The sequence below is a fragment of the Triturus cristatus genome, chromosome 3_1 (genome assembly GCF_964204655.1).
Source record: "Triturus cristatus chromosome 3_1, aTriCri1.1, whole genome shotgun sequence".
In the NCBI taxonomy this organism is placed as follows: domain Eukaryota; kingdom Metazoa; phylum Chordata; class Amphibia; order Caudata; family Salamandridae; genus Triturus; species Triturus cristatus.
In genome coordinates this window covers 1,158,214,455-1,158,228,910 of record NC_140583.1, presented here as the reverse complement: position 1 = coordinate 1,158,228,910, position 14,456 = coordinate 1,158,214,455, and the positions used below count along the sequence as shown (strand labels likewise).

The 14,456-nt window shown below is 40.7% G+C and overlaps 1 protein-coding gene across 8 annotated transcripts in view; it reads right to left on the bottom strand.

Moving 5' to 3' along the window:
* The window catches only part of LOC146861679 (zinc finger protein 10-like), a 495,345-nt gene that overhangs the window by 412,880 nt on the left and 68,009 nt on the right, over window positions 1–14,456 (bottom strand). For all 8 annotated transcript variants that reach the window (XM_085646037.1, XM_085646041.1, XM_085646038.1 and 5 more), the window contains exon 2: window positions 10,142–10,268. In XM_085646037.1, coding sequence (XP_085502163.1) covers window positions 10,142–10,268 — 127 coding nt within the window. The remainder of the gene's footprint in view (window positions 1–10,141; window positions 10,269–14,456) is intronic.

The following is a 14,456-nucleotide window of genomic DNA, read 5'->3' as shown; positions in this document are numbered from 1 at the left end:
GACACTGCCACTGGATGTGCCACTTCCTCGCGCTACTCTACTGGTTTCTAGGCCGCGACCTCTATGGCACCTGAAAATATAAAACAATGTCTACTAAAAGAGATAAGTAGTCTTTATAAATTCTCCGTAGAATTGAATTCTTTTGTCTTCTTCTTTTATAAACGTTTCAATTGTCACGTGAAACTATTAACAAGTCTTTTAAAGAAATCATTGAACTATAATTTAGCGTATTCTCCTTAGAGCAACTGTTTGATTAATTAGTGGCAGGTTCTGTCCCTTTGACAAAAGATTTAAAAACTTGGCAATTCATTCCATCCCCATCATCTGCTGAATTGTCCACTCAACTAATTCATGCCATTTCAACAATTATTCCATTGGCGGCTCCAGAGAGGTTTAGTGGGGATCCATATAGGTGCCAGCGTTCCTTACACTTCTTATTTAGACCCATTGTATTTACTGAAGAGCAATCAAAATTGGCTTTTTATGTTGTCTTACTTGAGTGGCGATGCGGCAGCCTGGTTTATGCCCGTGGTCAATCGTAATGATCCAATTCACTATAGTTTTGAAGATTTTAAGAGAGAATGTTTGCGTATTTTTGATCGTCGTTCAGTATCTCAAGCTACTGATAAAGAGCTTTTGGAATTGAAACTAGAAAATAGAGATTTTATAGCATATCTGGCTCAGTTTAATAAATTACCAGTTGAAACTAATTGGCCAGAAGCAAAGAGAGAGGCAATTTTCTAAAGAGGTTTAAGAGATTAATTAAAAGAGAGATTAGCTCAAATTCCAAAAAGACCCACGGATGTTTCAGAACTAATAGATTTGGTATTGCAAATTGGCCATCGTTTGATTGAATGTAAAAGTGAACGTAGTAGGGATTTCCAACATGTTCCTCCATGTTTTAATTAGATCAGATTTGATGAAAATCACAGAGACAAGTGTTGGAGAAGAACCAATGCAAATTGGTTCAGTTCGAGGACCAACGACTAAAGAAGAGCAAGAGAAAAGAAGAATTGGGAAATTATGCATGTATTGTGGCAATTCAGGTCACTTTGTCAAGCTGTGTCAAAAGAAACCTAAGAGTAACTCTTTGGCAAAAGACAGGCCCCATCAATACAAGGAGTTGCTCTGGTGGGTGCTTCAGATAAGATGACTCCAGATATACATGTAGTAAATACACTTCAGCCATCTGTTCCACATCTTACTGTATCTTGTTTGATTAAATTTGGAAAATCTAAAGTGACTGGAATCTTATTAATGATTGATTCGGGAGCCACTGGTCATTTCTGTGATATCAAGTTTGCTAAGGCTGTATGAATTCATTTTCTCAAGAAAAAGAAACCAGAGTCAGTTTGAGCCGTTAATAGAACAAATCTTTCTTCAGGTCCCATCACGGAAGACACAGAGAAAATTGTATTGGTTGGTCCAGAACAACATCAGAGTGTATTACAGTTTGGTCCTATTGATGCACCACAGTTTCAGATCATTTTGAGCTTACCTTGGCTCACCGAGCACAATGCCAAGATTGATTTGGCTAATAGAACAGTGGAAATTAATTCAGAATACTGTAAAAGTCATTGTACAAATTTGAGTTTAGAAGAAACCAGATTATCACAACCGACAATTTTGGCCAGTCATTCTCAGATGGTTTGTGCCATAGAATCACTAGAAATTCCTGAAGAATATCAAGATTTGGCATCAGTCTTTGATGAGAAGGAAGCTGAGAAATTACCCCCACATCGGGATTATGATTGCAAGATAGAATTGGAACCAGGGGCCTCTTGCAGTGGGATATATGCTCTTACTGAAGCAGAAAATCTCTATTTGAAACAATATTTGGATAAATATCTGGCAAATGGTTTTATTCATCCATCTTAGTCACCGGTTTTCTTCTCCTTTATTTTTTATTCCTTTCAAAAGATGGAAAGCTCAGGTCTTGTATTGATTATAGAGCTTTAAATCAGGTTACTAGTAAAAAATTTATACCCTTTGCCATTAATTTCTGAATTATTAGATCAAGTCAAAGAAGCCTGAATTCACACAAAATTGAATCTGAGCGAATTGCAGGGGGAGATGAATGGAAAACTGCCTTCCGAACACGATTTGGATTATTTGAATATCAGGTCATGCCCTTTGGATTGTGCAATGCTCCGGCTGCATTCCAGCATTTTGTGAACGATATTTTAAAGGAAATTTTGGATAGTTTTGCTGTAGTTTACATAGATGATATTCTTATCTTTTCAGAAAATTTGAAAAGAACATTTTCAGCATGTGTGGGTAATCTACAGTAAATCATTGGAGAATTATTTGTATGTCAAATTGGAAACGTGATTTTCACCCGGATCGTGCAGAATTTCTTAGACTTGTCATTTCTCCAGATGGAGTATCCATGGATGAAGCCAAGATAAGAGCAATCAAAGATTGTCTGACAGCAAAAAATGTAAAGGAGATACAAAGTTTTATTGGATTCGCCAATTTTTATAGACATTTTTTTCCTCATTTTTAAGAAAGAAAGAAAATTTTGTTGGGAATTATGAAATCAAGAAGGCCTTCAGTTTCTTCAAAGAAGTGTTTACAACTGCTTCAGTGCTGTTACATGCAAATCCAGAAGAACCATTTTATGTGGAAGCAGATGCTTCAAATTTGGCAACTGGACGAATATTGTCTCAAAGACATGAAGATACAGGTCAACTACACCTGCTAAGATCAACTATTCAATAGCCAATAAGGAGCCATTGGCAGTCAAGGATGCTTTTCAAGAGTGGGGACATTATTTGAAGGGTTAAGATATGAAGTTACAGTGTTCACCGATCATAGAAATTTACAGTTTCTCAAATCAGCTCATACTCCCACACCTAGACAATTGAGATGGTCATTGTTTTTTTGCAGATTTTAACTTTGTACTAACTTATAAACCAGGGGTTGCAATTAGAAAGGCAGATGTTTTGTCTCGATTGAATCCTGGAGAAGACAATCAAGTCCTGGGAAAAAAAATGATTATTCCTGAAGAAAAGATGATAGGAACAATTCAATATTCCGATTTAGAAGACAAAATCAAGAGGTCCTTCTCAACGAAAGAAATGTTAGATTGGAAAAGGAAGAGAGTTGAAAGATGGAATGCCTTACTTTCTAGGAGCTTTGTATTTATCTAATGAGGATCTTCAACAAATGATCTAGCATTTTCATGAGAATCCATTGGCTGGGCACAAGGGTATAAAAAAATACTTTAGAATTAATAAAGAGAGATTTCTGGTAGTTGAGTCAAGAAGCTCACGAGAGACAATTTGAAACTACTTGTGACCAGTGTATTAAAGAGAAGGTGGTAGACAGCTTTTCTTAGATGATGTTATTGTGTTCCTCTTAAATCAATTTCTAAAGCATCTCAGCTGGTCTCACTATTTACTCCACATGTAGTAAGAGCTCATGGGGTTCCCAGGGTGGTGATTTCAGATTGAGGGCCAAAATGTAATCCTCATTTTTGGAAGGCTTTTTTGAAAAGGTTGGGACTGGAATCTCGATTGTCCACTCGTTTCTATCCAGAGACTGATGGGCAAACAGAGGTTAAACCAAGAACTGGAACAATACTTGCGTCTTTATTTGATTGAACAAGAGGGAGATTGGGCAAATTTAATTTGGGCAGCTGAATCTGCTTAAAATAATGCAGTACATACTTCCATTGGGTCCTCTCCCTTCTTTTTAAACTCAGGTCAACATACAAGTATGTTGTTCGGAAAATAGCAAAGTTCAGTAACAGCACTTGAAACATTAGTAAAGAATCTACAACAGCTTTATCAGAAAGCAACCACTCATTTAGTATGGGCTAAGACTTCTTATAAAAAACAGGCAGGTAAGAAAAGGAGAGAAAATCCAGTCTATATTCAGGAAGATAAGGTTTGGGTATTCACTCGACACTTACGCCTGAAGGGTAACAGAAAATTTCAGCCAAGATTTTTGGGCACCTTCCTGGTGGAAATAATGATGAACCCAATGTCAGTAACGATAAAACTCCCATCAAAACTGAAGATACACTCAGTGTTTCATGTGTCATTGATCAAAAGAAGTCCATGGGTTTAAGAAAAATAACTCCACCCAATCCAGTTCAGATTAATTCTAGAGAAGAATTTGTAGTAAAACAGATTTTTGATGTTAGAAAAGTAAGAGGAAAATTGTTCTATTTAGTCGACTGGAAAGGTTTCAGCCCAGAGGAGTGATCCTGGGAGCCTCAAGCAAATTTACATGCCCATCGGTTGGTGCGAGAATTTCATAAGACACATCCTAAAAAACCAAAGAGTAGTAGAGATGAGTCCTTGGTGGGGGGTACTGTCAGAGTCCTGCAAGCTAATACAGCATTTAAGATAAAGCGTTTGCTCCCAATATTAGTTTATTTCAAAAGTTTCAAATACCCTTTTGGAAGTCTTCAAGGTTCTCTGTCTTTGAGATTTTTTTAATGGTTTTTAAAATGGATTCACGGACCTTCATGTTTGAAATCCAAGATGGCGGCAGCAGAGAAGAAGTCAGTTCAAGAGTTTGCAGTCTAGTTTCTATTTTGAGAATGAAGTGGATCTGTTATCGCGTTCTCACTCTATGCATGATGCGCACTTCAACTGTAGTTTTACATGAAGAGAGTAGCTTTCCTGTTTGGCGCTTCCTCGTTGAGGAGAAATCCACTTCATCGAGTAGTGTTAATCTTAGACGGCTGCTCAATTAACCAGACTGAACCCGCTAAGCAGTTGCGAGTTGGTTTCGTCATTGAGAGTAGCGATTTTTGGCTGTGACAGAACAGCTTTCCAGAGTATCTGCGCAGGGCATTTGGAAGCAGGATTATTTTGGTAAGGTTTTGACGCGAAGTATTTTTTGGATGATTCCTCACTTGAATATAACCAACTCAGTCAGTTAGCGCAACTGTGAGTGATGACAGCAATATTTAGAAATCTTCAAGTAATTTCCTGACAAGAATACACTAAATGATATTTCAATGCTTTCAGTAAAAGACTTGTTAAAAGTTTCACGAGACAATTGGAAGGTTTACAAAAGAAAAAGACAAAATAATTCAATTCTACAGAGTATTTTTGAAGACTACTAATCTCTTATAGTAAACATTGTTTTATATTTTCAGGTGCCATATAAGTCGCTCAGTAGAAACCAGTAGAGTAGCGTAAGGAAGTGGCATGTCCAGTGGTAGTCTCTCTTATTTATTGTGTCCCAATCCCCTTTCCCCCTCTTATTGTAAGTAGCAGATCATATTGAATGCTGCTTGCAGTGGAGTTTGGGATTGGGAGAGTATTCTGCTGCTTTATAATGAATCGCATACGATTACAAAAGTTAAAGATCTTCTTTCTTGCTGGTCTCCTAAATATATCTCTTGCTGGGATAGACTTCAAACACTCAAAATGATGATCACTCTGATAGTTAATTTTTTATCCTCTATGCTCCCCCTAAAGGCTTCTTCCAAGAGCTTGATAGCCTCACCTCACAGTTCCTTTGGAATGATAAATGAGCAAGGATCTCTTATAGATTTCTCAGGAAACCTACTACATTAGGTGGATGTAACTTTTATCAAACGGCCTTCCTAGTGTCTCAAGGGGCTGTCTAGTTCACTCCAGACTCATACAACTCTCCTCTATGGTTACATATTGAGCGTCATCTTTGTTACCCCTATAATCTGTCGCCCTTCATCTCAATGTCAAAATTTGTTACGTTATATTCCCAAAGTAGTCTTTCTGATACTGAAGGTGCGTTAAAAATCTTGGATAAGCGACTCGAGGTCTGCTTTCCTAATTTCAGAGGGGCATCTTTTTGGTTTAACTCACAACTCATCTTTGTTCTTGACTCTAACCTTGCTTAAGTGTGAGCCTCTAAAGGTATTACAACTATTCAGGATCTTTATGATGTCAATTGTAATCCGCTTCCTTTTTCAGCTGTTGCTAAGAAGTACGATCTCACCAATCTGGACTTTTATAGCTGTCTGAAGATAAAGGTTAAACTCTCTAAATTTCAATTTTCTAAACATTTTTGTCTAATTACACTTCTAACCCTTTGGCATCGGGCAGGTCATGTAGCGGCCCAAGCTTAAAAATGTCTATCAAATCCTCGATCTCCGCAACGATCCACTCTTTCTACTACATGGGCCAAAAAAGGTGCCGCTAAGGCCACAATGAAATGAGCAAAGGGTTGCTACGCATGTGGGGCCATTCTGAGAGGATATGTCCCTGATCACCCTGAGGATGAGGAGGTCCCATTTGAACACTTTGGGTTTAAGTGAGCAATTAAAAGGTTGCACCCTGTATTGATGCTAGAACTGGAAAAGAGGCAGGTGAATAGGAAATATTTATGGATTCTGCCTTACACTGGCTGTTACTTGCCCTTCATGAATAGCAGAGGTACACCCAAAACAGTTGACAAGACAGACTATGGCTGTGACCCTTGGCAACGGCTGCCAGGAGACCAATCACCTGTCTAGAATGTGGCTGTCGTGGGAGACCAGAGGAGGGTGGGAATAGAAGCGATTTTACCAATGTTCTGCCTCATTACTGGACTTACTGAATAATCTGTGCTATGCTATTACTTGGAAGCGAATACAGAATAAGCCTGCTTCTGCAGGCAGACATAAAGCCGTGTTTAGAATGCACAGACACTGATGTTTAATGATCTGCTGAGGAACAAAGATGCAGAATTTTAGTCACTGGTGATGGGACACTTAAGAATGATGATGAGCTCACAGACTCCGTTTTAAAAGAAAAAGCCAAAAAGAGGTTGGCAAACATGCCCCAGGCTGTGCGAAGGTTCCATGACTGTAGTGGTCAATCTGGTTTGATGTGTTTTGTTCTTGCTTCGGGCAGATGGTGCATTGAGGGTATTACCTCACTATTTGTCGCAACTGAAGTAATGATTCATTTTGCATTACCATATGCAATAACGTTGGGTTTACAAAATGTTTAGTCTTTCACAAATCATCTTGCCAGGTTTACATTTCCTTCCTAAATTTTACTTTGGGTTTGATGAACTATGAAGTATAATGCATTAAAAACCTCTGAGGATTATCTTAAACCAGGATTACCAACGTTGGTAACTTCGGAAGAGTGGCCATGCTTTATCTAGAAATGAGGCTATGACCATGAAAATAAAGGCCACTTTCGGACTCAAAAAGAGAAGCAGGCGGAGACATGGGCTGGAAGCAACTAATCACTTCAACCGTTGTCAGAGGTTGGACTTCTCTATGCAGGAGTGCTCGTCTTGTTTTTTTAACATCGCCTAGAATCTCCTGGACTTGGCAATATTGCCCAGCTGTCACAGTCTTAAACTCTGTTGCTCTTCATTCAGTTTTCGAGGACAAAATTCAGAGTACCTTATTTACTACTGTCCCATTTTTCTCGTGTCCCATTTCGTAGTCATTCTACTGTGATCCCTACTCTGTCCCCTCTCATCACTTCTCTTTGTCCGAACATGACTCAAATGAGATAGATGGTAGGATTGTACATTGGGTCAGGAAAGTTCCCATTACTGGGCAGCTTACAGAATCCAGATTTCCGAGCCACATTGCCATGCGGCAATTCCTTAACTTGGTTGTTTATTTGCTACTAGGCACACCACAGAATACTGGCATCAGTTTAAATTTCAGCAATATTTCGTGAACGTTACTAAGTGTTTCTGTGAACGTTCTCACTGTGTGATGAGTTGTGGGTAACGAGTCCCTAGGTTAGGCATGTTTGCTAGGATGTAGGATAGGCTGTAGTTTGAGCCTAAAGAGGGAATAATGAAGCAGGCGAGGATATACTGAAGTGACAGATATCGGTTTGGATCCAATCACCCTCTGCTCTTGTAAGTCAACTATTTTTACATATGTAGAGACTAAAAATGGATAATATGATAAATGTATACGTATCCTATCTGTATCGTCTCAATGAACCTGACACTGCAAAACTACCAACAGCTTAGTCCCTTAGCAATGTGCACCCTCGTGAGCTGTGAATGGCCGATTTCGGAAAAAAGGCCTGATTATTTCCCCAGTGTCAGAGTGCTGCAGAGGATTACCCCTCTTGGTATAGATAGGCACTCATATGACGAAGATGTCTGGTGGCCATCTTAGGTACTGATGGGAGGGGACACAGCATTGATAAAAGGAGATGGCCGCCTGGAGTGGGCTTTCCCAGTCTGGCGGGAGTTTCTTAGGAGCAAATTTAGTGCACTACCGCACAGCTTTTTCTCAACGGACAATTAATGGCAAAACGGTCTTTAGAAAATGACCATACTGATGACACCCGATTGGAATACTGACAAAGGAACTGGCTGGGGGTTTTGAATGGACCTGAAAGGGCACCGGTCCTATGACTGACATCAGACTAATCTTTACGATCTCCTAAGCCAGAAATCGTCTCTCTTAGCTTAGACATTTACACAAACCTATTCACATCTGAAGAATACACATACATGACAAAGGACACCTTGAAAAAGCTCATTGGCATATAGCTAGCTACAGCAAAACGTGCTGGCAAACGCTTACAGGTAATTAAAGCATGCCATCTTTTTCTATAACATTCACAATCAAAGAAACAAGGAGTACCCAACCTCTTAAACCTCTTCTCGGGTCTTAGGGCGGGTAAACCATCTTACTTGCATGAGGTATGTTCTGTAGCTCTGACAAGTCACATGGACTGGGTAGATTGCAGGGGTTTCTTCCTGATGCAACTGAGATCTGTCAAAAGCAGTATTTAACTGCTTTAGGGGTTTGCGTCCAGGGAGGAAGGAGGCATCTGGCACCCGGAACCGCCTACTCCTTTACATCAAATGCTATGTTAATTTACCTCCAGTGACATCTGAGTAATGAGATCCTTCTCAATTGTATATATGTATGTACAGTACATATCTGGTGTGAATCTGGGATGCAACGAAACGCAGAAAAGAGGGACAAGAGCTTAGGTACCTTTTTAGAAGCTTTCACCTCACCAGACAGACGCCTAAGACTGGCTGAAATTATAGTCCTTTAACTCAAGGCTCTTCCACCATTGCAGACGTCTTTCTCTGGCTCGTTGCCCTTTACCTTGGTCTGTGATCATTCCAGCTGCCCCTCTGCCTTTTTATGACCCTCTAGTCCCCCTCCATTCCCACAGACCCGTGAAACGACTACTCCTGCTTTGTAGCACTCTACAAAAACCCACAGAAAAATCATGTTTTCAGTGAGCGACCATCCAATTACACTGCATGTGGCATTAAAGTGCAGTGGTATTTTCCGTTTACATGAGACCATAGGTTACTCTCTTCAGAGTTCTTTAATTTGCTCAATTTCATGGTTCTACTTTCTGAGATAAACCCATTTCTGTTTCTCCGGCTTTTGTGTCTGTCCATTTACTTTAAGTCTAAGCACAATGCTGCAATCCCAATACTGTGTCCAACCATCAATATAGGAATGTCCCAAATAGCAGGCCCATACAGCGACCTCAGTTTTCAAGGGCGTCTACCCTGGGGAATTGTCCTGGAGGATTGATGAGGCTGATCTGCAACCTCCCAAAGGTTCTTGGCACTCTGCGGATGGACCTTACTTTGCTGTAGACAGGAAGAACAGAAAGAAAGAAGGGTGGGAGGGAGGGAGGGAGGGAGGACAAAAGGGGGTAAAAAAGAGAGAGAAAGAAGAAAGGAAGAAAAGAAAAGAAAGAAAAAAGGAAAGTATGGCGAAAGGAAGGGGTGAAGGGAAGGGGAAAGGAATAGAGAAAGGACAGAGAAAATGAAGGGATGCAAGGATTTAAGGAAGAAAGGAGGAGAGTAAGAAAGGAAAGGCATGCAGGTACCGGAGGTGCAGCTACACTTCACTACAGGGATAAAGCAGTGTGTCTTCTCGGTGGTACCAGTGTCTGAAGACAGTTCTCCCACAGTATTCCTGGTGGGATGGACAACATTGTATTTTGTTAACTCTGAGTTTGGGCAGAATTTACAAAAATCATTTCATTGTTTGAAGTAGTGTGATTAGTAAAGTGACTTTTTCACATTTTTCTGTAAGTAGCATAATTAGAGTTCTATAACTTTTTGCATTTTTTCAGGAGAGAATTAAGGCAGATAATCAAACAATATCGTATAACACTAAAATAACAAGATAGGCATAGTGCACAATATAACATCAAAGAGCGATGTGAGACAATTGCATCGTTACCTAGTGAAATCAAAGCTTGGTGAATTTCCTTCATCACATTCCGGTACAATTCCCTCTGCCATTCTTGCAAGAGACTCCACTCCTCTTCAGAAAAATAGGCAGAAGCATCGCTGAACGTAGCCTGTGCCTTAAAATAGAGAATGCTAAATCACTTATTTGCCAATCACATTTAGAGAACGATAAAATACGATGCACAGGTGAGTCCAATTACCAAACAGTGGCACTGCATGCCTTTCTAGTGCCTCCTACGATAACGTTACACAAAGAGACATAATTTGAAATATGAACCCCGCCTAGTCTCGGATTACTTTATAGAGTGGAATAGCATACCCTTTAGCACGAGGGCCTTATCGGAGTAAATTAAATCTGTCTACACGTTACTAAAGAAGTTAAAGTTCTTATTTTTATATCCAATCACATATTAAATAGGTATGAAGTCATTGTAGGACAAATACAGCCTCCTAATGTCCTGGTGCATCCACCACATGCTTATTTACATCCATCACATTTCAATTTACAGTCATCAGATGCCCAGCTGCAGTCATATCCCTAGTACGGTCATAATATGTCAGGCTGACCCTTAGAGACCATGGTATAGATGTGTATGCCCAAATACAGCCATGATGAGGCAGGTGCAGTCTCGGGTTAGTGATGGGGTGTGGACAGAAACTGGGTGCAGAGTGTGCTGGAGGCCTGCAGCTGCTCAGTTGGAACTCAAGCAGGGAAAACATAGCAGTGGTTCCCCCTGCTAGCGGAACCATGGCCTCGTGTATGAGACACTGGTGAGGCTCGAATACAGGCATCAGGGAGATTTAGTGCAGCATTCAAACTTTATAAATGCCACACTAAGTCCCGCATAGAAAACAAACACACAAGTTTGAAGTACCCTACTTTAAAGCAGTATGGCCTATTTCTTCTATGCCTAGAAAGAATTTCAGGAAACCAAGGACGGAGCCTTCTCAGCAACCACCATGGTTAGGAATCTTGACCACCCACTTAGCAAGAAGTAAAAGTTAACACTAATTGTTCAGGGTCAGTACTTCTGCATTTGACAGAGAGCGAAGAATGGGCAGGGTTTCCATAGGCAAGATTGGATATTTCATATCCAAAAAGAGGTAATAGCAATTGTGTGGGCACCATCAGTTTCGTATGTACCTCTATAGTAACCAATTCCAAGTGACCTTGAACCTCCATTCACTGGTTCGACTACCCCAAGGCTGATCATCCAAACATTTCTCCATTTACAAAAGTACTCATTCCAAGTCATGTACAACCCCTGCACCCCACCCACCTCACTGTGCACAGAACAGCAAACCCTACCAATCAGGGATGGGATCCCAGTGGAAGGCTCAAGCTTGTTACACCTAGACAGCCAAATACAAGCACTGGTCTACTAGCACTGTCTAACTAAAGTCCATCAGTTTAGTCACCTTTCAGCACTGCACTGTCTACAATTATTCCAATATGCTAATTTATTCTCCTTCCTAGAAATCAGCCTGAGTGGCTTGCAAGGTTGTCTGTGACAGAAAATGTCCAGTGCTATTTGAATCAGGGCACAGTTTCATAGCATATTAGGCTTTCTGTTATTGGAAAATCCATTTCTCAGTTTGAGGTTGGGGTCACTAACATTCAACCCTTCCAGGTCAACCACAATTTCATGAATGACATATTGAAACAATTTTGATTTCAACAACATCCCATCTTGGCCTCTTTATTGATATGGTTCAGCGTGTTGGAGAATGTCATTATGCATTTCATTTCAGGATGTAGCTGATGGTATCCAGCATTTCAGGTCAACCTAGAGAACCATGCCATAAATAGTACAGGTGAAGTACAGCTCCCACACATTAGCCTTTTTGGGGTCTCATGTATACACATTTCCTGACCTGCAAGAGTGGTTTTACCTTCTTGGCGATGTTTATTGTGGACTAATGGAGTAAAGCCTTTGACTTTCCCTATTACCGCCACCTTGGATTGTATGAGGGACGACTGCAACTTCAGTGCTACAATATGTCAAAAAAGTGTAGTAGTAGTTGAAATGGAAGCATCATACCCCAGACAGCAACAGAAACTCACCCCGCATGTCGTCTTGCCCAAATGCGCCAATGGGAGTACAACTTGAATCCGCTGTAATGCCTCTTTGAGGCCGCAACCACAACTCACCAAGATGTCTGTTCCAGCCTCAATCACCAATATCGTTTCAATGACTAAGTTTTACCATGTTGAATTTTATGTCTTGAAAGTCCCTCTTAGTGGTTAAACACAAGCATACATTTTTTAAGGCATTCTACTCTGTCAGGGTATGGTTAGAGCCTTTAGTATTGTTCTATGGGTATGACCTTGATTTCTTGTATTTATTTATTAATTTAAGAGTTTTATATAACAATAGCTAGACCCAAGGGTATCAGAGCACTTTACAACAGAAAATGTTCACATCGAAGATAACAAGTATATACAGAGCAGCTGAGTCCCACCGGATCAAACCAGTGGTTGAGCATGAGAGAGGAAAGATAACAAGGAAGAGGTATAGGGAGGACTTGGAGTAGAGAGTATGTCCAATCGGATAATACATGACCCGCTAGTTGAGATGCCGGTTTAGTAGGAAGTCCTTTAGTTGTCTCTTGAAGGAAGGGTTTGTTCTAATATGTACTGGTGCGAAGTTCCAGATTTTAGGGGCATTGCTCGAGAAAGAGCGTGACAGTGTTTTTTGTTTGTGGGCTTTAGGCGGAATGCGTAGTAGGGTGTTTGAGCTTCTCAGGTTTCTCGCCTGACCTGCAATTTTTTGTTTTAAAGCGAGGTAAGCTGGTTTTCCAGTATGAAGAGCTTTGTGAGCAAGACGAGCAGTTCTGAAGCTGCAGGGAGCTTCAATCAAGAGCCACTTCAGTTCTTTTAGGGCTTGGGTTATGTGGTCATATTTTTTTTATTTCAGTGACCATTCTGGTTGCTGAACTGAGAGTGGTTCTAAGGGGTGCAAGGTGGGAATTAGCTGTGCCTGTGATGGTGGAGTTCCCGTAGTCCAATCTAAACAGCACCATCGCTTGAGTGGCAGATTTAAGATCATCTGGCGGTAAGAAGGGTTTGATTTTGTTTAGAAGTTTCAGGTTGTCGGAGGCATTCTTTGCACTATTCTTTATATGATCGTTCATGATCAATTTGGGGTCCAGTATAATTCCCAGAGATTTGACGGAGTAAGCTAGGGTTAGGTTACAGTTGAGAGCATCTAAGGAGTTTATCCATTCTTGCATCTGGGGAGATTGTTCTGTCTTTGATATGAGAAGAATTTCTGTCTTGGTTGAGTTTTAGGTGGTTACGAGATAGCCAGTGTTGGACTTCTTTGAGGGTGGAATTTAACCGGTGTATGTTGTCTAGTGAGGAGATTTCCATGTAGAGCTGTCTGTCATCTATGTTGTGGCACCACAGTGCGCAAAAGCACGTTATGTTACAGTCCTTGGTTTAGGATTTTGCATCTATGAAGTGTCCTTGCTCACGTGCAATTCACTCCTACTACAGATAAGAAGCTCCTCTGAGTAATGGCACTAGAGCAAGAAGAGCCTTCGTAGGGTCATTGATTGCTGGTTTATGCATGTTATGTAGATTGTGCATGGCTGTGCTTGTGCAGATTGTTTGGTAAACTGTGATTTGATTATTCGCTCTGTTACATAGTAATCACGTGTGCACCTTTGCAGGGCAAAGACCGTATTGCAGCAATCGTTCTACCACAGTGTCCGTGCTCTAACCATGGATAGTTGTGTATTAGTTCTTGCCAAGTTTTGCTCCCCTCTGTTTATCATTGCCTCTACTGAGATGCACACAATAAATTGATCTACTCTCGATCCAAGTTGCTGCTTGATAGACATGCTGGAGAAAGTTCCTTTTAATGAAGCAACTCTTGCTCTGAAACGATTAAACAGTTCCCCAAGGTCAAGGATACTGGCTAAGGAGATGCCTAGCAATCTAAAAATGTGAGTTTGTGACAGAACATCAGGAGGATTAGCGAGGCATGTTACTGTTCATCTGAACTGACCAGCCCACATGGCTCGCCAGTTCCTTGCATCTGGCATGAAATGGCTGTTTGTATACCCCCGGCAAATGCACTACCTGTCTGAGCATTATGGGTTTATAATCCACATCCTGTTGGCTGAAGTATTCACTAAGGGTCCTCACCACAGCATTATAGTCCTTTTATGACAACTGCAAATGGTTTCGCCCAGAAACAGAGATCTTCTTTGAATGAGACATGAGAGAACAGGCAGCTCCCAGGTGAGCGTAGAATAGTTTTGGTAGCTGGAGTGGAACCAAAAGCCTGGTTAGAGAT